Source organism: Anser cygnoides, chromosome Z, assembly GCF_040182565.1.
Source record: "Anser cygnoides isolate HZ-2024a breed goose chromosome Z, Taihu_goose_T2T_genome, whole genome shotgun sequence".
Taxonomy (NCBI): Eukaryota; Metazoa; Chordata; class Aves; order Anseriformes; family Anatidae; genus Anser; species Anser cygnoides.
The window spans coordinates 10,217,514-10,241,811 of record NC_089912.1 but is presented as its reverse complement, the minus strand read 5'-3'; the positions used below and the strand labels follow the sequence as shown (position 1 = coordinate 10,241,811).

Genomic DNA, 24,298 nt, shown 5'->3' with positions numbered 1-24,298 from the left:
ACCCCACTGGCTGCCTAGCAGGGGACAAAAATGTAGGATACAGGGTGTTGTCTGGATCTCTAAGCTATGGTCTTCATTCTCCATTTTGTTTCAAGCCACAAAAGATATTCAATAGAAAGGAAGATCAGGATAAAACTCACAGTATCACAGTATAAACTCCTTGGATTTTGTCAAAAAAAAAAAGCCTTCACAAATCATTCATTCCCTTGCTCCCTTTAAAAAAAAAATGTAACATGAATCTCCATGGCTTTAATGTGAGCAGATTGTCTGATTCCCACTGGGAAAGTCAGTTTAGAAGTAGCCCATGTAATATGATAGGCAGTCACCCCATACATCTGATCAGGATGTATGTGTTCCCAGTACCTCTTTCTAGCAACCTATTCCCAGCCACAGTTTAGCCCTGCAACCCTTCTGCCACCAGCAAGTGGCATAAGCTCCACTGCCAAGCAGAGGAAGGGGTCTCCCCAGAGCATGGAGGGGAGGGCTGCTGTGAGATCGCTGCTCTCAGCACAAAACTCACCCAGGCTGCAGCCTGCTCCTTGCTCAGGTGTGAAGAGCAGCAAAGCAGAAGAGCCAGCAAGGAACTGGCTGCAGGAATTGCTCTGACAGCTGACGTGTGAGCTCCTGCATGCGTTGTTTTTGCTTTGTTCCCAGCCTCCAAGAAGGTATGTGCAGGGTATGATCATACCAGCATTACCAGGTGGGTGCAGTGAGTCTGGTCACGCACAAGGGAAGGCCTTGTGGGATAAACTCTGCACGAGTTGTGCTGGAAGCATGCAGGAATGATACTGAAGGAGCTTGGTGGCATCCAGATGTGAGGTAGATTAAGCCACTGAATGAGCTCTTTTCATTGTTTGGAAATGTTGGTCAGAGTCTCGAGGGAATATTTGGCCAAGAAAATGTGGCAAAAGGATGGTCCGTGTTTCCGTCACGCAAAAGTGAGCAGCGTGAGATGCTCTGCTATATAAAACATAAGAAGGCTGAGGATGGTTCAGCCAGGAAAGATGAACCCTTTTACTAAGATTGCCTGGCACACCCAGCTGTGTCAGTAAATGCTCTGTTGCCCAAGTCTGAGACAGGTGATGCCTTTAACCAAAACCCCAGGTGAAGTTCTTTGCCAAAACTGGCAGCTGAGAGACCCTGGTGGGAATTGCTTTGAGTTATTCCTGTGGACAGAACATGCTGACCTCACTTTTTTTTTTTTCTTCTGCATTACACAGGGGATATGTGTTGTCCATAACTTTAAAGGCACCCATGGAGCTCCTTCTAAACCGAAGCCTGAAGACCCACGCGGAATGCCACTAATGGCTTTTCCGAGGGTGGAAAGTCCGCTGGAGACACTGAGTGCACAGGTACTGTAAATTCACTCACCCGTGCCATCACCAAAACACATTTTCTGTTATGACAGGCTAAAAACTAGTTGTATACATAACTACACGGAGAGCTGGTTTCATTCCCAACATTAAACCCATTGAACAGAAGTGATACAAAGGGGAGATTTTTTTTAAAGGCATTTGTCTTTTAAATCAACAAATTCTGTTGACCTCCTGCCCCTCTGAACTTCCAAAGCTAAATCTGTAGGATTTCAGGTGTCCTGTGCAATAACAAAGTTTGGCTTAGAAGAACAGAAAGTTAAGAGAAAAGTGAAGATAATTCTGTGCATTTACACTTAAGAATGCTTTGGAAATGTCTTAAAGATTTACCCTAAGATTTGTTATCCTGAGAATAAACTATGCCACCCAAAAAATAAGGATACAAATTAGTTTTTTATCCTTATTACTGTTCAGTATCTTCTGTAAGAAGAAATCATATACTAACTACTCTCTAAGCCATCAGAGAAGATGCTAACAACATTCTCTGAAGTTTGCAAAAAAGTAAGCTACCATGAGCATCATCGTTGATGGTGTTTTTTGTAAAACTACTAATTTTGAATGGTTTGTGTTGGCACAACTGAACTGTACCCAAAACAAAAAAAAGCAAATGCCACCTGCCAAGAATTTCTGGGAACAAGGAGGAATTGTCTGAAATGCCCTGGTGTAATTTGTTTTTCCTTTAAGTTATACTTCCTGTGTTAGGTGGCATGTCATTGCTGCATACTTGAGTGTGGCAGGGTTAATACTAACTTTTGTAACAACCTTCGACAAATTAAATGAAAACAGGCATTTTAAAAAAAAATGGAGAAGATGTTGTTTCTAACACCTGGAAATACTTCGTTTAACTGAAGAGTCAGTTTTGATTGATTTCCAGCAAAGATTTGCTGGAAGATTTTTAAATGATCCTGCTTAACTGTGCACATTAACGGTTCTCTTGGTGGACTTAGAGTCCAGAAACAAAGTCCTACTTACGCATTCGCATTGCATTGTGTATGACAAAAGAGCTGAAGAGGTAAAAATATTGACACACACATAAATTTTTTGTCTACTCAGCTATTTATAGCTTCTGAACTGTAAGATGCAGGTGGGGACTAGGCCTTAAGTGTTGATGTCTTCTATAATCAAGAGAAGATGATTTTGTCTGATTCAGGGTATCAGTTTCTAAATGGCCATACATCTACCATGCAGGAGTAGGAAAAGAGTGATCCTACTGGTATAAATAAGCTATTATAAATAAGTCCTTGTGAGTGGCTGCTCATTAGTGTTTCTTCAGATATAGGGGGTGCACTGTCCTTTGTGCAGATTTATCCATCTGTTCCCACTCTTGTTTTACCTTGTACACACACACACACTGCAGGTGCAGCATGGTCCAGGGATGTCCCTGTGCTGCCACTGAAGTCCTGGACTTCGGCTTCCAAGAATCAACACAGTTTCCATCCAGAGAGGACTTCTGTGTTGCAATATATCTGTGTCTGCCTGTGTTTTGGCATAATTCCCCACCTATGTATGATTTTAAACTCTGTATGTTGCCTAGTCTCAAACTACATAGGAACTACATGCACACATCACAGGAAGCCAAACTATGTGAAGCTATATCATGTACTTTTTAGACTCTTTGTGAACAAGGACACACAGTAGATGGCATCAGTTGTGTGACCATGTAGTATTTTGAGCCTATACTGGCACATTTATTTGGACAGAATTCAGTCCAGTTCGAAAATCCCTAGTGAAAAAGTGGCACCTTCTTTTTCAAGCCCTCTAGTGAGCGCTCATAGCTCAGAAGCAAGGCTCAACTTCAGTCTTTCCCACCATGAGCTCAGAATAGACTTCATGTTTGCAGTCATTTCTTGCTTTTAAGGTGCTTTAAGGTGCTTTAAGGTGCTGGGCAACAGATTTTATCTTTGCATTTAGCAAAGGGTTTTTGCATCCATTTCACACACTAGTATATGTAAGTGACAAAATGTACAAATGTTCATGTGTTCGCATTTTCTTCTTTGCAGAACCACTCTGCCTCTATGACTGAAGTAACCTGAGATGGACAACTGGCAACAGAAGCTATTTTTTATTACCCTCCAGTACAATACTTCAAGACACACAGTTACTAAATGTCAAACTGTGAAGACCAGTATTATGTTATGTCTAGTTAGAGGCTAATGTTTTGTACATTTTTTGTATGAGGAAGTGATGTAGCTTGCCCTGATTTTTTTGTCAGCTTTAATATTATTATGCCAGAATTTAAAAGCAAAATAGAAAAAGAAAAAAAAAACTTTTCTTGTTTGAAGTGTGCACTGAGGAACTACATCTATGGAATTGTTGGTGTTGTTATGTGATATTTGTACACAGATTTTTTTCATTTTTGAATTTATATATCTTGAGAGAAAAAAAATCACTTTTACCTTTTCTTACCATAAAAAGTGCTTCTACAGGTGGGTCAGATTCTGATCTTAGTAAGCTCAGCATAGATCTGAAGTAATTGCGTATATTTAATTCAGATGAAAATAATGGTGATCAGGAATCTAACCCAAATGAAAATGATACTATCAACAAGTAATAAGCATCTAGCCTTGATTCAGTGAGCTGCTTAAGCATTCCTCAGCATTATGGACTTCAGTTAGCTGTGCAGTTTCCAGACTAACTGGCAGGATCGGAAGTGTATCCTTAAGCATCTTACTGAATCAGAGCCTGATTGTTCTGGTGTGGGTGATTGTGCTAGTTATTGCAGAATAACTAAAATGACGTACTCGGTCTGCAATATAGACAGACTGGACATGAAAATTTATAGTAGTAGCTGATAGCATGTGAGCTGACTATATCATGTCACTAGATCTCTGTTCCTCCCTGAGGCCCAGCTAAAGCTCCCAGTGAAACCTGGCTTCAGGAATTGACTATGGGGATATACAGCCATCACTGTGGAGCAGAGGCTGCGCTTTAAGTGTTTCATAACTTCATCATAGATTTGTGGGGTAACTAGTAACACTGGTGCAAAGGAAAAGTGATACCACTTCTTTGCTGAAGTGGCATTACTGGGCATTCAGATTGGCATGACCAAGAAGTCAATTTTGCCCCGACATTGTAGTTTTCACCAAGGGGCTTTGGCAAATCAAAAATAAAAACAAACAAGCAAACAAAAAATGCTAAAACTGACACAGTCTGTAATAGCAGTCTGCATATTTTGTAAATCCTGCCATACAGAGTTTATATCAATACTGCTATTTTAAAATTCAGAAACATTGTTCAAGGAATAAAAAGATAATGGGGGGTGGGAGGGGACATGCAGAGGGGAAAACAAAAAAAAGAGCCCATATGCCATGGCTAGTACTGGGGCAAAGGCTTCATTACGTGACTTTTCACTGTTTCTAGGCTTTTCCTGCATCTCATTCTTCTAGCATGGTGATAACTGCTGTGTGTCTCCCTTAAAGAATGGAGCTTCTGTCTGTACTTTTACTGGAATGTTTACCTCACATTTCCATTTTGGTTCTTCTTGGCTTTTTTTGTATATTTTTTCCAAAACAGATGAAAAAAAAAATCAAAAAAAAAAAAAAGTGTAGCCTGGTCTCAGTTATTTGCCTGTGACACAAAGAAAATGTGGGATGTCTGTGTCTTGACATGCAGTGATTCTTCTAGGTTGGTATTTTCTTGTAACTCTACTGATGTCTGGTTCAGTCTTAGGAATACAAAGATCAGACTTGGGCCATGCAAGCTTTCTGCGGCCATGAGGAATCACTGATTGTGTGCTGGGTCACCCACTACAACTTTGATCCAAATTCCACTGAAGCTGGGAGAAGACTGCTGCTGAATAAATTTGGCTTTGGAGCTGGTCCTTGTCCTGCTGCTTTAGGAAGGTAATAACATTAGGAAAGCTCATCAGCAATGAACACTCCATTTAATATGCCCAGTCAGCAGCACCTAGTCCATTCATACTCAAGAGGTTATCAGTGGGATTAAATTCTAAAATAAAAAATATATTACATCCTTTATATTCTGTAAATACTCCTTCTGTTCTGTAGCCCTTTATATCCTGTAGCCTAGTTTTCACAGCTATAGTGCCCAGCGTTATGGGTCTCCTCAGTGTGCTGTTAGCACAGCGTGCATCTTGCATTCTTGGTTAATGGCATTGACAAAATTGGTAGTGACGCTATCCCCCACTGTTTAGCCTCTAGCACGATGGCATGGACAGTCTTCCTGAAGGTGGAAAACATGTTTTTGAGTTTTCTCCCCATCCCGAGGATGAAGAAGTATTTGAATCAGGATTTTCCACTTCCTGAAGGAGTGCTTTATCCTTACAGTTAACGTGCAGGGTGGTAAGAAGCCCCCCTCTCTCCACCATGAAACAAGCGAGCCCTGCTCTGTTCTCTGATGTGTAGGGATGCCTCCTCCTGGAGAAGTCTGCAGGTAGATGCAGATCCATAAGCACGAGCATGCTTATACCTATGTTCTGGATGACTGGAGAGATGAAGCTGGGCCTGTCTCATGTTAGATTTACAGTGCCCTCAGCCTTTTCCAGTTGACAGATGCCCCCCTTTATGGACAGTTAAAACCTAACAGTACATTTTATTTCCATGTGTATCTCTCCCTTCAGGAACAACATATCTACCTCCTGGAACCTGTGACCCAGTGAAAAATCAGTCTCTAAATAGCCTTTGGATTTTTATTTTTTTCAGCTCCTGTTCTGAGGAAGAGTTATCTCAATGTGCCATGTACAGCGAGTTTAGGCAGCTTCTGTACAGGGACTCAACAGTGGCTTCTACAATCTACTGTAAAGACATATTGTCTAAAATAAATACTGGCAGCGGTGCCTGAACTGCCTGTTTGGACAGAAGCGACCCTTCTGGAGGGCTGTGGCCTCTCTCTGTCCCCCAGGCAGCACTCCTGCTGTACCCACAACTGTTGTTCTGGCTCCTCCCGGCATGTAAGCTGTGTCTTGTGCTGTGCAAAGGCTTTGGAACATGACTTGGTATCAGTAACAGCCTTCTTCTGCTTTGGTTGAGTACCTGTGCGAAGGGAAAACTGGCACATTTCACCAAAACCAGTAAAATAAAGCGTTTGTCCTCCCCTAGACTTGAATGGGCATGTCCTACAAAACTGCTCTCATTGAAAAGCCTCAGGTGTTGGTCAGCATCTTATGCTACAGACAACTCAAACCACATTTCAAATGGATACAAACAAGGCCTGCCTTGCACCTCTTGGTAAGAAGAGCATCATTATTTCTTCCAAGTTCACTTGAGGCACAAACCTAAGGCTTAGGACAGATGTTGAGCCAAAGCAAAGAGAATAATCACATGAAAGCTTTGAAGATCAATGATACGTGCTATGCAGTTATGGACTGCAATCATTACCATCCGATCAGGTCCCATTTGTTTTCCTCCATCTATACTACCTATCTACAAAAAAGCAAGTTGTTACAGAAGCCAGAAATGCAAACTTTAATTCTCTAGGGCAAGGGCTGAGACCTCAAGAGCTTGTACCAATTCTACATGTTAAAATTATAACTATTTAATAGAGTAAATTCATATTTATTCCTATCTAAGGAAGGAAGCCCTAGATTTAATTCACCTGATGTAAAGGCTTTTAATGTTGCCCCTGAATATCATGAAAAGACTCTTCCTTTGGATAATGATTGTTCCACTGTTTTGGAAAACAGGCTTTACATGTTGCATAAGTGAATCAGCTACCACTAGTTACAAAATGCACTCATAACAGTTGATCTGTTTTAATTTAGGAAGGCTAACTGACTGCCAACTGGGATACAGGGAAAGGTTTTCATTACCAAGGAAATGATTCCTGGGAGGAGGATGAAAGATTGACACTACTTACTCAAGTCAGTCATTGGCACTGTATTTAACATGTCACTGCATTTGACGTGTCACTGCATTTGACGTGGTGTCACTGTGTTTGACATCTCGTTGATGCTACCTTCACAGGTGAGCAGAGGGCCCCCTGGAGCAGGTTATGCCAACATGTGTTTTCAGAGCTGCCTATTACCTCTCTGTGTTTTGGGTGGCCGCAGGCTAATGGTGTGTAGTGAACAAGTGGCAGAGTCAAGTCCAGATGGATGTGCAAGGTACTCACAGTCACATCCTATTTTACTAGCCAGTGGAGCAGCTTCCCTGCTGTAAGATTCTGTCAGGTTGTCTTCATGCTGCTACTGTAAGGCCAGCTATTTTCTCTTCTAAGGGTGAAAGCTTGGTTTCAGGCTATGGAACAAGCACACACCCTGCATAGCAGTGTAGCCTTTTATTTCCGTCCCCATGGGGCAGCAGCCTGTTCCATATCCTCCTCAGCAGCACTGTACTTACAGAAGGCATGAACTCAGCACCCTTTCTCCACCAGTCACGGAGCTTTGAGGATGAATGCAAGCATGACCACTGCAGAAATACACTTTGTGGCAGGTGAAACACAGTGCAGAAAAGGACAAGAGGAACAGGAAACACTTAAATAGAATGGAGTGAAACCTGTATTAAAAATAATAAAAATAAAATCACAGAATAAAAGAGTCTCATAAAATCAGGTATCCAACCTATTTACTGACATACCACGGTACTACAGACAGAGACATTGCAGTAGCTGAGTGAAGTTGTGCAGGATGGGGAGCATTTCCATAGCATAAGTCTATGTTTTGCTCAGACTTTGCAGCAGGAATTAGGAAGGCAACACTGAATAAAGGCTCGAACGGGCTCAGGATCTTCCAAAAGACAGAACAGTTCAATAAATTGTGAAATCAACTAGAGCCTTGGGGAATTCTTCACCAAATAAACAAATAAATAAATAAAATAAAAATAATTCCATTTTAAGTTTGTTTCCGTACTGGAAGAGGACTCCATTGTCAAAAGGAAGAGGAGATAATGAAGTAGGTTGTGTTTAGTAATAGGAGTTTAATGTGACTGCATTAAACAGAATTAACACCAGTTTTACAAAAACGACTTCTTACCATGAAGTATAGCAGTACTTGGGCAATTCAGTGACTGAAGCTTTCTAGACCAAAATCATAAGTTCCCTTCAAACATATCTCTGCAGGAGATGGAAAATAGTACAATGTTATTGTGAAACACCTTTGGTGTCTGAAATATGTCGGTCTACTTTTGCTAAGAGCATGAGCTTGAATTAGCTCAGCCAAGCAACATTTGGACCTAAAGCGTACTTTTGGAAAGAAACTTCTGGTACCTCATTTTTACCATGCTCTCCACCTTAATTTCCTATGTGTTATAAATGTTATTTGTTTTAGCACTCCTGCAAAATACAAAACTACTACTATAAAGCCAGTTACTTCAGTTTACAATGGCTTGGCACAAAAAGGCAACTGTATGTTTTCACTTTCTGGCTTTTCTTCCTCAGTGAACAGTTCTTTTTTTCTCAAAAAGCCGTATTTACAGATCCTCCCTTAAAGTCTTCAATTCAAATGCCCACATTTGATAGTTCTTCGTTTTATATTAGTCCATGCAGCTTCTTGCACCAGTGTGCTGGTGGAAGTGTGAGGCTTAGACCTCAGAGGAGATGCATGTACAAGGAGACAATAGTGTCCTTCCTTTGATAGAAAGACATAATTTCATGGTAATTTCCAATGCATTGCTCCCAGATAGCCCAAAAAGCATATGTGTGTTACGTACCTTCTTACTACATCCAAACCCATCAAAGTGAAAAAAAAACAGCATGCAGAAGTGTTCCTCTACCCAGAGGAGATAGCAGAGCAGTTCAGTATGCTTCAGTTCACAGAAAGCTTAGACTTCCTTAGCAGCTGAACCCCCCAGTTTTACCCCAAATGGATCTTCAAAAAACAAAACTCAAAACTACGGAAAATTTTATGGCACAGGCTGTGATTCTCAGCTAATACTTGCTTTTGGTGTGTCCATCTGAACCCACTGCTAATTTTCAGTTTTGTGCTGCTCAACTGCTTCATTTTTATTATGTGGTACTTAAAAACATTTAGAGATGTTACATATACCCACCTCATAATGCTTCTCTGAAGAGGTCTCTTCTCTCCCAACGTGGGCCATATATGCACGCTAAATATTGTAGAAAATGTCCTAGGGTAGGGCATACACACCACAGATTTAATGCACAATCGGTGCTGAACTACCTCTCTGCACACAGATTTATCTATTTATCATACTGTGTTCTTCCACAAGCTACAGGGAAGGGACTTGTTAACAGAGAGCATTCTGCAGTGCCAGTGAAAACACCCTGTCCCCTTTTTCACCCTGACAGCAAGCATTTAGCATGCTAAAACCACTCTGCAATTCCACAGGACTCTAAAGGATACAAGAACGGGTTTCTTAAATTTCTTCAGAGCTAACGAAGCAGTGCAAGAAGTTTGCTGAATAATGAAACTGAGCACCGTAAGACAAAAGCTGCGGTTTCTAAACATGTTTCAAGTGGAGATGGGGTTCAGAAGAGTGAACAGTATAATCCAGCACATTTCTCCTAATTTCACTGCTGTCTTCTCTGATTACAAGCCTATATAATCAGTACCAAAGGAATTAAAAAATAACATTAGTAGTTATTGCAAGGATCAACAGAACTCAGAAATATGAAAATACAGCCAGAGAATGCTACAAGCTGCTTTGATGGCAGTCACCTTAATAGGACTGTTAAAGAGTTCACCATTAACAAGCTCATAGATTTCAGAGTTCTACTTGGTACCCACTATGGCCATGTAGTAATTTGTAGGAGAAAAAGTGGAGTTTTATTTTAAGACTATGTCTGTGATGGGTTTTAGAAACATTTCTGACATGATTTTGAGTCTCAAAAGGCAGGGAGGGTGAAAAATGCTGGCATACCTCCCCACACCTTCCCCTACCAAAGTCTGCCAGACTAGTCTTGGTAGCTGAGTTGAACACCACAGCAAAACACAGTAATACACACTTTGTAAAATCCCATTACACAGTTCAGAGCCAAAGGCAAGACATTTATGAGGCGCAGAGAAGAAATGCAGGAGCTGGTCCTCTCCATGTATGCCCACTAGGCCCTGTAGCTGTTAGGCAGCAGGGCAGAGGCCATAAAGCAGACATTTTTACCTTTACTGACCACACTGTGTCACTGTTTCATAAAGAACTTCCACTTTTTCAGTATATAACAAACAGAAACAATGAAATCTCAAGACAACTAGATGAACTTTTATTAGTGATACTCATATACTCGGTTGATATCACAGGGAGAGGGCTGTTTCAGCTCTGCAGTTCTGCCTTAAGAGCACAACCAAAACAAAGCAATGCTCCACAGCAGCACTCACTGCTCCCAAGAAATCTTCAGGTTTGGGGGTAGCTCTGAGGCACGCAGTTCATCAAACTTGGACCCCTCCTTCACAGGAGTGGTATAGAAAGTCAAGACATCCTGGGCACTGCGCATCAGGTGGAGCTGTGAATTGGGGACAGCATGACCAAGTTCTGCTGCCAGCTGAGCCAGGAGCCGAAACTTTAGCTTGTTTTCTTTTAGGGACGTCTGCTGCCACTGATCAGGAAGCGAGGGTCCGAAAATCTTCCTGACATGAGACTCAAGTAAGCTCTGTATATCCTCTGGAGGAACATAATTTCTGCTGCGTGGTGGGGGACAGATCACACTGGGTTCAGTCTTCTGTTCAATGATTGCACCTGCTCCTGCTTCTACTTCTTTTTCCTCCTTCCTGTTGACATCAGACATAAATATTTTCAGTCTCTTGGCTACTTAAGCTGAAATCAGAGCATGTTTCTATTCCTAGTCACTTAAAATGATGGTCTGAGAAGAGTTTACACATCCTACAGACACGGCAGGTCCACTAGGAACAAAGTGGCACAAAGGTCCAGAAGAACAGAAGTGCCTAAGCTAGACTATTGATTTTGCCCCAGATGCTGCTTGCCAGATGTTTCTTTTTTTTTTCTAAATAGAAATCACTTGCCTCCTTTATTTTATTAAAATAAGCAAGTAAAAATCCTAACCAGCTTACTGACTTGTTACACAGCCCCAGCTCAACTTTCTAGTGGACTGTGAAGAATGATAACTCAAAACCAGTAAGTGCTGCCACAGGAAAAAACAATTCCTATACGCTTATAAATAAATAAATAAGCAAATCGGTTTCAACCAGAAAACGAAGCCTACCCCCAGCTACTGGGTCCCAAACGACCCCCGGTGCCCACGACAAACCCTGCCGCCCCCGGCGGCCAGCGCCCCCCACCAGCCGATACCTGCGGGCGCCCCAGAAGAGCCGCCGCGGCACCGACACCAGGCCCCGGCCCCAGCCGCAGCTCAGCCGCCGCCCCGCCGCCGCCGCCATCAGCCCTTTGGTGGTCGCCGCCATTTCGCGGAGCCCTTCCCCTTCCCCTTCCCCTTGCCTCCCGGCGGCCCGCCGTGACGCCACTTCTGCCCGCTCCCGCCCTGCCTGATGGGAGTTGTAGTGCCGGGTGTGATGGAAAGAAGGGGAGGTGCTGCTTCTGTCAATAAAAGATGGGCACGAGAGTATAAGACCCGTTTTCCTATTTTATTTAATGAAGTAAATTCGTTTTACACAGTGAGGGGTGATGCCACAAAACTCAGCCAAAAGACACACCCGTGCTTTGATTCCCATGTAGTGTACATCTCTTTGCCCTGGCCACAAAACGCAAATAAATGTCAGGGCCAGGCACAGCATCCAGCTGCATCTAGCACAGCGTTGGTGACAGGTGTCCTGCAAAGGAGCAGGAAATCTTTAGCCAAGACACAGCTTTCTCTTGCTGAAGTGAGAGGTTCAGGGAAAACTCTTTTCCACCCTTAAGAGAAGCATCACACTGATACATGGCACAGCAATGAAATACGTAGCAGGAACAGGAGTTTATTTGAACTCAGGTGTATGGAGACCTACAGGACAACATATGAACCAAAAAAAGAGGTGTTCATGGCTCTACTATGAGCTCCTGGAGTGCTTTTTGGCAAGTCACTCGGTCTTCCTTCATGGTTACGTCAGGACAGACTAAATGCACACACACACTGATTACCCAAGGATTGGACCTTTGTGAAAGAGTTTTGTTATGTATTGCCTCTCTAACACAGTGGTTGCTAACACACACACACACAAAACCACCACCAACATCAAAGTTATGGGAAATAGATTCTCCCTGCTTTCCCTTTCCTTGCTGGCAGGAGCAGTGGGTGTCAGTGGTAGCGAGGAGTCGAGTGCTGAGCTTGGTGGCTGTGGCAGCACAAGCTCAGTCCTCCAAGGCCCTAGAGGGCCTTCATGTCCAGGTGACCCTGGAGGTAAAGTCATACTGCCTCTCTTCCAGGTGAGGTGTATGAGGTTTCTGAGACGGAGAGCATAGCGTCTTCAGGATTTTATGCTCTTTACTGCTTGGTGGGCTGCTCCAAGGCTTTACCAGGTGATTAGTGTAGCATGTCGACCGGTGAATATCCTGATATGACTTTAGTTCTGCTGTTTCTGCCATTTATGGCAAAGCTGCATTTTTTCATAACTGCCTGACAGTGCTTTTTCTAACAGAGCTTAGCATCACAAACAACTAGTTGGCAACATATCAAAGGTCAAAATGTGGGCCTTCAACATCAACCTAATTATTCAAGTTATGCCAACTGGGTAGGCCAAGATCCTTCCCTGCACGTTTAATGTTAATTACCATGAAAATGCCACAATATAAGCACCAAGATAAATAGGCTTTGCACAGCACTAACTCAGCCTGTGCAACTCTTAAGTCAGTGTATGGCAACCTTGCTGAGCTGAACCAAGTGTATGATTCTGCAGAGGACCAAAAGGTTTTTTCTGGTAATGTTGTTTAACAGTCTGGAGTACAGTGTAGTGCTTGTCACATTCATCTATGACCTTTTTTTCAGTTTCTGACTTCATTTAGCAGAATTAACATCTCCAGTTTTATCACTATTGGATTATTTCACTTAGATCTCCTCAGGATTTCCCAAGCTCACCAACAATAGCACTTCAACTTAATTTTTGCATCGGCGACTGAGAACCACGGAGGTGTGAAAGGGACTGAAAAGTTTATACAGAATAAATATTTGTGAGACGGAGATTGGTTTTGAATTACTGTTTTATTCACATAATTAAAGACAGGTTTTAAGATTTTGGCTGCAAAAATGTGGTAATGGGCAAGGGTATCTAGTGGTAACTACTTAATATGCATACTACTCTAAGGACTAAGTTTAAACCAAAGGGAGAGTGGATTCATGATTCAGTGTTAGTTATTGTTTATTATATGGAAATAATTCTTCATTTTTAGAATGTGTAGATGAAAAAAGAATATCCCCTCTGTAAATTGTGAAAGTCAAGGCTAGAAGAGTAAGCTAATCCATTTCCAGTTTTGTTCACAGTAAGGAAAATTAGGTTTCTTTGTTTTTCTTTCCTTTCTGAGCACCTTTCACTGTATGAAGCAGGACAGGACAAAGGCAGATTCCTGTGCTTTCAATAGGTGTAGCTGGCAGTGAAAAGTGACTGCGTGGCAGCTGCATCAGTCTTCCCAGACACAACATACTGTCCTCTGCAAGCTAAACTATTAATCTGAAAAAGAAACAAAAAAGGAGGGGATCATATTAGCTTGGAGTAAGAAAGACAACTGTAGAAAGACAGTAGCAGTGAACAAAGTGCAAAATTGTGGAAAAAGGAGTCAGCTTCTGAATTCACTGATGATATTTATGAGCTAGCTTAGTTTTGTGACACTGTCAAGGCCTGTTTGATGGTCACTAGCTGGTTGACAGTAAGGGGAGTGCTTTTCTTCAGACAAACACACCGTGGATGTAAGTTTACATTACAAAAGAAAATTATCCAGCTGTGACTAGTAACCACCTCTGCTGTTTCTTGCATTAGACCTCTGTCACGCCAACTAGAATAATTTCCTCGGTGTACATGAAGCACCAGGAAGGGCAGGAATAAGAGGAACCTTAGGAAGGTGACAACGTCTCCCAAATGACACAGAGACGTATGACTTCCCTCTGACACAGAAAGGAGGGAGCAGCTCCTCTTGGCATCAAGGGGAAGGCCTTGTACCTGCGCCCGCTTGCGGAAAGCCTCCTGTGCAGCCTTCTTGTTCTCTGATTTGCCCAGCCATGCTGCCAGGGCAGAGGCCTGCAGAGCCCTTCCATATGAAAAGGTCAGTTTCCAAGGTTTAGGCAGAGAGGACTGATTCATGGCATTCAGGTTGAGAGAAGCCTCCTCTTCACTTTGACCTCCAGACAGGAAGCAGATTCCTGCAAGAAAGAGATCTCAGGACTTAGAAACGGGGGTGCTCCAGACACCAAGCCACCATCCCTGACCTCTGCGTGCCAGAGGAGTGAGCATGTCAGATGGAGGAGCAAGGCCAGTTAAGTAAGAGTGACAGTGTGAAGGGATATACGGGAACAAATCAAGAATCACCAGGAACAGCAGCAGGAACGGTGCGGAGGAGAGTAGTGACGGTTGCTGCAGCTACATCCTGAGGGGTGTACTTCTTGGGGCAGGCATGTCCGGCTGTCACCATGTTGGGTTTCAGCAGTGTCCCCTCCAGGTAGACATGATGATCGTTCAAGGCCTTGTAGACAGCAGCCAGAACCTGGGGGGTGAATAGGAGGATTGAATACACATCTGTGCTCAAAGCTTTCCCTCAACCTGCTGTGGAAAGACAGCTTATCCCTTGGGAGTGGGAGAAGATCAAACTGAATTTCTTGAAATTTGTCACGGGTTGCAGCCCTGGAGGCACTGCTACTTTTGTGATGACTAGGACACTGCTTTCCTTTTTTATTGGGTTTGTCCTTACAGACTGACATAGTGAACAAGGAGTAAATGCCTTTATCACCAATGTATCCCTTTGAGCTCAGGAATGCTTATACTGATGGTTTGATAGGAAATCCAAAAACAGGGATTCTGCTCTCACATTTGCTACCAGCTAATTATTTGACTATGAGTGACCCATTTCTGTGATACAGTTATGTAGGACCTTTTTGGTCAAAACTCCTTGAGATCTGCCAATGCAAAAGCTGCATAAGATTAACTACTGATTTGTGAGGGGACAGAGATGAAGAATCTCTTACCTTTTCTGTGACATACTGGCAGCGCTGGAGATCGTGGTCTCCATCAGGTAAGACTTCTGGTTCCACAATGGGCACCAAGCCATTCTAAGGAAGGAAAAACAAGGAAGTCTTTGGAGGTGTGGAAGAAAAACTGTCCAGGCTGTCTCTACAGTCTTTGGTGGCATGCCTGCTTGCTGCACTGCCCTTTCTCCACATTTCCCAAGGCCCTCACAGAGATCTGCGGTTCACAATACCTAGTCTATTATCAGAGGGAACAGTGAAGAAGGGACAACAACATTTCAAGAAAGGCTGCAGAAGGGTAGATACCTGCTGGCAGATGCTGGCATAGCGTGCCAGTGCGTTGGCATTCTCTTGGATGGCAAGTTGAGAGGGTGTTGTGCTGGTGATCCTCAACACTGCACGCCACTTGCCAAAGTCAACACCATCTTTCTTGTACTGGGCACAGCGCTCAGACAGTCCATCCAGTCCTGCAGGTGAAAGAACAGTGCTTCAGTGAGAACAGCTCTTTCAGAAATACCTCTGAAAAGTATCATGACACCAGCCAAGGCTGCAACTCCTGTTGAGTCACCCCATGACTTTCACTATACCAGTCATAGCTGAGATCTCTCCTTACCTTCAATGGTGGTTTCTCCATTTGTTCCTGCTAGGGTCGCTGTTCCTTTATCCAGCTGAAGAGACAGCAGAAACAGAAGGAGTTACACAGTGAGGGAGGTCAGACTGAACCTTGCGCCCCAGACCTAGTCTGCCTTTGCAGATTGACTGTGAGTAAAGTATAGGGCTGAACAGACTGCTAGTGGAAGGAAGAGAAGGGTTGCAGCAAAGGGGAAGAAGAGGAGGAAATTGGGTAATGGGGGCTACATGCAGGTGGCTGTGGGGAGTGGATCAACAGCTCTGTTAGCTGCAGAAAGGATTTAATTAGGTTATTGCATGGAAGGATGTTAACTGCAGTGAATAGTGAATAGATGGGTGTTGTTGGATGAAAGGGTGCAAATGTTTCCCTGGTTAGTTGTACAAAAGCAATGCAGAGAATGGTGGCAGAGACATTCTAGGGATTTCAAAACCACAAACCAAACAAAAGTTGTTGTTGGAAGTGAGTATAGCCCCCACACATGTACAGAAACTCACTTTTATTCCCACCACAATGCCTTTTTCTTTGATGATAGCTGGAAACGGCTTTCCACTGCTGTCTTTCTGATAGAGAGTCTCATGGAAAAGTATCACTCCCCCAATGCTCTGGTTGATGGAAGTATCGGAAGAGAAGAGTATCTCTCGAAAAGCACGGCGATTCTCCTCTGTGTTCTCCACATTGATCCTCTGCAGCCTGTTCCCCATGGTACCTAGAAAGGTGGCCAAAGGCCAGACAGAAAGGTGTTAGGCTGGCTGCTCTCCTGGATCCAAAATGTAGTAATTAGAAAGAACTGGGGCTTCAGTGCAGAAGTGCATAGTTTGTCAGCATTTGCAGCCCTGTTGGCTGATATGTTCCTGCTCAGTCAATGAATTTTAATTTTTTTATTTTTTTTTTTTTTTACTTCACTGTTCAAAGATGAAGCAAAACAAGGACAAAAGTTTGGGTATTGCTAATTGATTGCTATCCAGAACTCACCCACTGATTCATCTGCAGCTAGGATCCCCTTTCCTGAAGCCACAATCCGCTGAGCAATGTCCGAAAGAGCTTTCTTCTGCTCTGGAGACAGTGCTGGGAACTGGTGAGTCATGGTGACTTATCTGTGGGAGAGAATTACAGTTACAAGCTGATGGGAGACTATATGCAGAAACCACCAGCCTGAGGCACCAGGCTTGAGTATTCCTGTTGGAGGCCTCTTGGTGCTTGTCCTGTCCACGTTGTCATAGACACATGCCCAGAAATCCAGCGTGAGTCCTTCTTGGTTTGGTATTTCTGGCGAAAGTAGAAGAGGGAAATGCAGGAGCCACATCCCAACACATCCTTCTACTACAGAAGAGAGAAAGACTGCGTTTTGCATGGATTTGCTCAGAGACTAAAGGAAGGTCAGTGTGTCAAAAAAATGTGTGCCAAACTAACAAGTGTGCTAATTGCAGGCACCGCAAACTTCTTTGCAAAGCACTTGCAACCTGTTGGTCCTAATCAGAACACTGCCAGTTATCACATAGCTTGCTTTTCCTCTCTTCCTAACAGTGCCCATTCTCCCATTCCCTGGCCTGTGTTGGCAGTATTTGCTACTTTGTCTGCTTGCCTTTTCGCCTCTTCTGTCCTGCCTTGCTCTGTAGTTCTCTCCTCCCCCATGGCTGCTCTCAGAACTGTACCGTGTTGCTTGCTCTGGACAAGATGTGGGAGTTTAGAAGGATTCACCATACATTTCTGTCTTCTCAGCTCTGGCAGAGGCTTACCAGCTGCATGTATCCTGCACCTGAAATCCAGGTTCTGTCTTGTTTTGACAACATGGTTGGTCTTATTAAAGTTCTCATTAAATGAGATTAAATTATAATTTATCATCTGAATAGTCCACAATACTTCACTATATGTAAGCACCTGTGAGTTTGAGCTGTGAAGACTCTCTGTTGTCTGTTCATCATCTTCTATACCTAGAGCACCACCAGTGCAAGTACCAGCAAGTGGTACATCCATGAGATGAATCCTTAAAAACAACACCAAGTATCTCCAATAACAAGTTTTATTCCAGAGGAACAGGCCTCTGGGTAGCATCTGCCCCTTCTGTTTCCCTAATTCAGCCCTACAGGGGCAGGAGGCACGTACAACCCCCCATATAAGCATACATGCAGCCAAGTCCTCCATCCTTTCTCTCTGCCCACAGCTACTACATTGCCAGGATCCCTGTGTAGCCTTCCCCACTGAAGGGCATAATAGACAGTAACAGGGGTCTGGCTGCTACTAATGGTGTGATAGATGCCGACATCAGTGGAGTTCTGTGCACCATGCCATGCCGAGGGCTGCCCAAATTTCCTAGAAACAATGCTATCACAGTGCTCTGACTGCTCTTGTGTCTCATGTTTAAAGTTGAAGGTGTTTGTATTGTTACTGCGCAAGGTTTAAATGGTATTGTCTGTCAGTACAGGCTGGTCAGTATCCAGATGTTTTGCTTTTACCATTTTGTGAGTCTTTTGAGGCTAGAATTTATCCTACGTGACTTAGCAGCACTGAGTTATTCTAGGTTTAGAAGAATTTTGAGAGAGGGTGTGATGAAGAGTATGCTAAATGAAGGGGGTTCCCTCCTCTCCCAAGTGCTGAAGTGCATTGCTGTGGTCTAGCAAAAGCAGCCTTTGCTGAATTTTCTGTGGCCAGAGCTTTGGGAAGCATCCTTCTACTATGGTGGCTGCAACTCCATCACTCCTGGTTTTTATCCCATTTGGCCCACCTAAAAGAACTTGAAGAACTGTGGTTTGTGCTACACAGCTATAAAGCAGATCTTTAACCTTCCTCATCACCTGCTTTCTGTGTCTGATATGTCCCCTGGAGAACTCATAGAAAAAGGTAACTGCCTTTTTACTGTGATTACTATAATAGTTAATATTGTAAGCACTTCAGCCAAACCTGTAAATTGCTGTGCAAAATGATGAGGAACAGCTCTAGTAGTTCACAGTCTCAGTGGAGAAGACTGCCAAATTTTTAGAGAATGTGACCTAGTCCAAGGTTGAATTAATGAATCACTAAACCAGTAAAGGGATTTCAGAGTTGCAGTTTGGAAGTGTGTTACAGCATATGCAGGTGTATCCAGATAATCTTTAATCCAGATAGCTGAGGTACAAGATCATCAGTCACTCTGGTTACATTATTACAGGTATCCATTCTGTCCAGTAATGCATTAAACAATGATACTAATGTCTTTTGTATTTTGCATGTTACTTGTGCTTGCAGAAAGATAACAAAGACAGTTACCACCCAAAACCAGCCTGCAATGCAAATTGCTGAAACATGGAAATACGAGATTTTAGTGGATAATAGTGGTCCAACTGTGTGCGCAGGGAGACCAAAACAATAAAGCATAGTTCCACAAGTCAGAGATGAATTGGAAGACAGTAAGTTTGTTCCAGTTTTCATGCAAGTGTCCCGTAAAGTGTGAAGAAGTAGATGGAGACTTGACAAAGGGCTCCCCAAAGCCTGTGATCTGTAAGACTGTGGTGAGTGGTTCCCAGCTGCTCTGCCGAGCTTCAAGGAGCAATAAAACACACGGTGTGTCTAACTGAAATGGAGAATAAATGAGTGCAAAAGAGCACTTGTAAGGGGAGTGATAGCTCAAGGTCCAAGACGTTCAAGGACCCTTTGTTAAGGGTTTTATTTTCCTGTGAATCTCTCATGAAGAGCATAACCACTAAGGAACTTCCCTGCTGGATTCTGGAATGGGTGTCCCTGCTGTAAGGTACGTATCTGAGCATATCAAGGGGACTGGAGAACACTTACAATTCAGTAACACTTCTTACAGCTGCCTTTTAAAGATTAACCTCCCAGCACATCCACTGAGACATTAATGACCCTTTAAAGAGACAGTGCAGTCTCTCCGGATGTGTCACCACAGATGTCCTGAGGAAAAACATTTGCACCCAGGCAGGCAGCTTCCTTCATTTTTCCATAAATGAAGCCTCTTTGCTATATCACTCTGCTTTATTTAATTTGTCCACTTTTCCAGGCAGGGAAAAGCTCAAAGGAACTTTGTTCTGAGTAACAGGATCTAGAAGTTATCCCACCAATAAAGTTTTTCAAGAAGTTTTATTTGTATTTACCCATTTTAAGCTGTGGGCTAGTGTCCTAAGTATCATAAGCTCAAGTCATTTCACATTGATTTGTGTAAGTACAGGACAGCAATTATTCTCTTTGTGTTAACCTCTCCCATAATGTATTTTTAAAAAGTGGAAGAACAAAAAAAAAATGGAACTGCACAGAATGCATAACAACAGGTTTATGTCTACCTGGAGTGTTTGTCAGGCTTCAGCAACAACTTAAACAAACCAAGTTCTTTGTTCAGTCCACAGCCTGTGACCAGCAGGGGATAGGGCTGGGGAGAAAGAGAATGGCACAGTTCTAAAAGTAAATATTGTGTTGCTGAAGTCTCAAGTTTTTCTCAGCCACTGTAATGGAGGACTGCAGGGGAAATATCTTCACGGATATCAGCACAAACACTGCATCCTGTTAATATTAATAGTGAGAACCAAAGGGCAGAGGCAAGATGAAGAGCAGAAGGAACAAACTGTTAAATTCCACATCAGGTCATCTTATAAAAATTAATATTCTTCAGCTTCTTTTATTTCCAGCCACCTGAAGTGACTGGCATCTTCTAATTTTACAGAAAATCTCACCTGAGTCCTGGTTAGCAGATGGGGAGGGATCAGATTAGCGTCTGTTTTCTCTTGGTCTCTTCATTGCCATCTTTTATAAAATTGGTTCCAAATGTGCTGGACCAAACTCTCAAAATGCAGTTTGTATCCAACGCACGTAGCTTTGGCTGTTCAGCTACTGGTAAACACAGTCCTTCAACACCATCTTTGACAGTTAGCAATACGAAGCACATGTGCATATCATTGCACTGTGCACTCAGGAGATTCTGCTTCAGGCCAGCGCACATTACAGGGTTCGAAGAAGCCAAAGTTGCAGATACAGATAAATACATGGTGCTGATAGGGAGAATGAAATGTGTTCAAAAATTTAGGCTGTCACATTTGGGCATAGTATTAACCTGACTGGGTTTGCTCCTCATTCACAGATGTATGCATGGGAGGGTCAGTCCCATAACATGGTACACACCCGATATGCTCTTTATAGCCAGCAGATCTATTGGCCTCACTTCACCGTGCAGCTCTGTTAAAAACCTTTGTCTAAGTATGTTTGGTTCCTTGGCCACTGGGCAAAACAGAGGTACAAATGGTTGGACAGGCCTGGCACCATCTTGCTGACGGAGCACATTCCTACCCAGCCTGCCGAAGACACCCAGCTGGCAGCAGTAGCTGATACGCTCCGTTGCAGGGTGACTGTTCAAGGCAGCCAGGTCAGGGAGTGAGGGTGCCAGCAGGAACACCATGAAGTTCAGCAGGACAGATGCCCAGCTGTGTCCTGGGAGAGCAGCGCTCCCACCAGGGCCGTTGAGGCTGGGGAACAGCTCTTGGGAGACTGAGCCCATCAGGCAGCGAGCTGAGCAGGGGCCAGCAACAAGGACCAGCAGAATCCTGTGCAAGCAGGGCTATGGCCAGAGAGCCAGGGGAGGACAGAGATTATCCCCCTCTGCCCAGGACTGGTTATGCCATGTCTAACTGTATCTACTTTTGTGCCCCTGTGGTACTGGAAAGGCATCAACAAACTGGAGTGAGTTCAGCAGATGCCACCAAGAAGGTTGGTGGTTGGAGCGCTTGCCCTGAGAGAGGAAGGCTGCAAGGCTGGGGCTATCTCAGCCTCATGCAGAGATGGCTTCAGGGGCACCACATCAGCCACTGGTACCTACAGAGGTGATCTGCAGACAAAGCCCGACTCTTCACAGCAGTGTGTGGCAGGAGGGTGAGACAACAGGCATAAGCTAAAAGTAGAGAGGTTCATAATGGATGTAAAGAATTTTCTTCACTACTGGGACAGCCAAGCAGTAGAGCAGGTTGGCAGAGAGGCTGTGCTGTCTTCATCCTTGGAGGCTGTCAAGACCAGCCTGAAATCGTGAGCAGACAGATCTGACTCCCTGCTTTGAGCAGGAGGTTGGGCTACAGACCTCCTAACGTCCCTTTCAGACTGAATTATCCTGAGGCTCCATATGGGAGTACTTGCTTTTGGAAGCCGAAATGAAAGCAGTGACTTCTGTATGTATGCTGAAGGAGCTGTGAGGGAAGAACAGGATGTTTCTCCCCTCATGTTTGCGGTAGGAGTGAAGGTTTTAATACAGCAAAATGTTTCACTTCTGGGTGCTAAGAAGTGAGACAAGAGCATGGGACAAAAAGATATTCAGACCTATTTCACCTAGAAAAAACAGCAGATGTTTTTGATTGTCATATTAATTATTGTGAAAACTCTGAAAAAAACAGATTTCACCATTTTGACAAGTCTTTGGGGGCATATATAAAGGCAAATTGCTTGGTAGATTTTGCTGACTCTTAAGAGGTTGAGAACCTGAGTGATTGTACGCCCAGTTTCCCCTCCCTAGCAACTGAGAAGGGAAGATGTGTTTTCGGGAACCTGGCCTCTGCATTTGGTGTACAGCACTCCTGGAGAGCTCGTGATGGCTAGAGATGGCTGAGGTGGCCACAAACACTAATTAGTTGGAAGTAAGCATGGTCATTAGGGTGAAGGTTCTTATCTCTCAGGGCTGGGCTCTTCTTAGAGAAGGTAAAAAACTGCTGTCAGACTTGCCTGAGAAAAACTTGCCTGGCAGCAGGGAAGATTGAGGGAAGTGGAGGTGACATTTTCAGGTGGGCTACGTAGTTTTGGGTGCTAGGCACATGGGATAGTTGAGAAAGCAATGGAGGATCACTGGCTCAGTCAGGATCTAAATTACTTGACAAGCAATTTCCTGAAGCCAGCTGTTCACATCTAGAAAGGTTACAGCCTGTTGCAAGGGCATAAAAATGATATTCCCAAGCCTCTCTTTCCCCATTTATTAGTTTTCTGCATTGCAGACTATATCTTACATACCCTGCTGAAGAATCTTATCGGCACTACTGCACTAATGCTTCAGAACTACACAGTGAACACAGATAATTACACTGTTGTCAGCACTGGCACTTGTCAGGACGAACTGCATTCTCCAGTGATTCTTCCTTCTCCTTGCAAAACAAAAATTTATGTACTCCACGAGCATAAATAAACACATAAGAAAATGAAGCGGTAGAAAGCAATGCAGGTATGTTATTGCTCTATTCTCGCAGACTAAGGATTCACTTACTCTAGGAGCTTTGAATTACTAAACTAAGTTAGAAAGCCAGTGTTAGCAGCAAATGGGTCACATTGGCAGATCACTGCAGAATGGCTGTGTGCTTATTCCTTGCAAGCTTTTCCTGGAAAATAAAATAGCAAAAACAAAAACACCCCCCCCCCCCACCCTCTGTAGATAAACACATTGTGTCACAGCTGCTGATTCGCATTACCACCTTTACAAGTTAGAAAGGAAATGGTTATACTTACTTGCTTGTGGACAGTGCCTCCGCTGCTCCAAGCTTCTGGTGAGGTGGCTGCAGGCAAAGAGACACAGCCCTTCCAGTCACTAACTTTTATAAAATTCTTGACAGGTGTGGTTTTTTTTTCTTTTTTTTTTTTTCACTCCTTTTTTCTCCCTCCTCTCCAGGCTGGTTGGGGAATGTCACTGCACAGGATCATTGATTGGCTCCCAGACAACACACACACAACCAATTATTGGACCCATTTGCTCTCCCTACTTTTCCGCCCACTTCTCCTCCCCCGTATATATAACACAATTTATGATGCTGTGAAACTGAGACTTTTCCAATTTTTTTTCAAATTATTCCTCTTCCTAAAACATACTGCAAATATTTACAAGTTAAACCATGGCAATTGGTTACAGGGATCTGGGATAATGCTTTCAGTTTAGGTTTAGATCTTCTGGAAGCTTATACTTAGGAAACTACACTGCTCAGGAAGGAAGAGTAGGAAACAAAATGCAGAACCTCTGGGGCAGATCCTTGACTGATCCTTACTATCATTCCTGTGGCTTTATAGGTATTAAACTGATTTTACTGAGTTGAAAATTTAGCACAGAAACATATTTCACTTCCTAATTAGTATACACATTGACTAAATGCAATTCTATGGTAGGAGGGATAATGAAACAGCAAGTTCTGATTTCCTTTAATGTGTGTGATTTACATACTGTATGTGTGAGAAAGATGGTTATAAGAAGAAATATGCCCACTTAGAGACGCAAAAGTGCAAGCCAAATTCTCCATCAAAATCCCATTGAAACACCTTCTTCCCATGTTACAATGACATGCAGACTTTTCAGTCGCTTAGCACAGTTTTTCTCTGAAAAATAGGAAAG

At 43.3% G+C, this 24,298-nt stretch overlaps 3 protein-coding genes across 5 annotated transcripts in view; 1 reads left to right on the top strand and 2 right to left on the bottom strand.

Annotated features, from left to right (window-relative positions):
* Positions 1 to 4,652, top strand: part of PLPPR1 (phospholipid phosphatase related 1) — a 135,103-nt gene extending 130,451 nt beyond the window's left edge. For all 3 annotated transcript variants that reach the window (XM_066987929.1, XM_066987930.1, XM_013192344.3), the window contains exons 7-8: positions 1,221 to 1,352; positions 3,374 to 4,652. In XM_066987929.1, the coding sequence (XP_066844030.1) occupies positions 1,221 to 1,352; positions 3,374 to 3,406 (165 nt within the window). In that variant the 3' untranslated portion in view covers positions 3,407 to 4,652. The remainder of the gene's footprint in view (positions 1 to 1,220; positions 1,353 to 3,373) is intronic.
* A 5,809-nt stretch (positions 4,653 to 10,461) lies between these two features.
* On the bottom strand, positions 10,462 to 11,685 carry MRPL50 (mitochondrial ribosomal protein L50). The gene is made up of 2 exons (XM_048054361.2): positions 11,528 to 11,685; positions 10,462 to 10,989 (listed from the first exon to the last, which is right to left on the bottom strand). The coding sequence occupies exons 1-2, from the start codon at positions 11,638 to 11,640 to the stop codon at positions 10,596 to 10,598; spliced, it is 507 nt and encodes a 168-aa protein (XP_047910318.1). The 5' UTR covers positions 11,641 to 11,685; the 3' UTR covers positions 10,462 to 10,595.
* Positions 11,686 to 13,351: 1,666 nt separating this feature from the next.
* On the bottom strand, positions 13,352 to 23,570 carry ALDOB (aldolase, fructose-bisphosphate B). Its single transcript, XM_013192347.3, has 9 exons — positions 23,428 to 23,570; positions 16,945 to 17,066; positions 16,467 to 16,678; positions 15,955 to 16,009; positions 15,648 to 15,808; positions 15,342 to 15,425; positions 14,689 to 14,863; positions 14,323 to 14,522; positions 13,352 to 13,836 (listed from the first exon to the last, which is right to left on the bottom strand). The coding sequence occupies exons 2-9, from the start codon at positions 17,054 to 17,056 to the stop codon at positions 13,741 to 13,743; spliced, it is 1,095 nt and encodes a 364-aa protein (XP_013047801.2). The 5' UTR covers positions 17,057 to 17,066; positions 23,428 to 23,570; the 3' UTR covers positions 13,352 to 13,740.
* Positions 23,571 to 24,298: the final 728 nt, after the last annotated feature.

Bases quoted from the DNA above. Each gene is read 5' to 3' on its own strand.
- MRPL50 (XM_048054361.2), bottom strand. From the start codon at position 11,640: ATGGCGGCGACCACCAAAGGGCTGATGGCGGCGGCGGCGGGGCGGCGG. The intron at 10,990-11,527 runs GTATCGGCTGGT...TGATGTCAACAG, and splicing joins CTCTTCTGGGGCGCCCGCAG to GAAGGAGGAAAAAGAAGTAG.
- ALDOB (XM_013192347.3), bottom strand. From the start codon at position 17,056: ATGACTCACCAGTTCCCAGCACTGTCTCCAGAGCAGAAGAAAGCTCTT. The intron at 16,010-16,466 runs GTGAGTTTCTGT...CTGTCTCTTCAG, and splicing joins GCATTGTGGTGGGAATAAAA to CTGGATAAAGGAACAGCGAC. The intron at 13,837-14,322 runs GTACAAGGCCTT...TTTCTTTTTCAG, and splicing joins CTTTCCGCAAGCGGGCGCAG to ATTAATAGTTTAGCTTGCAG.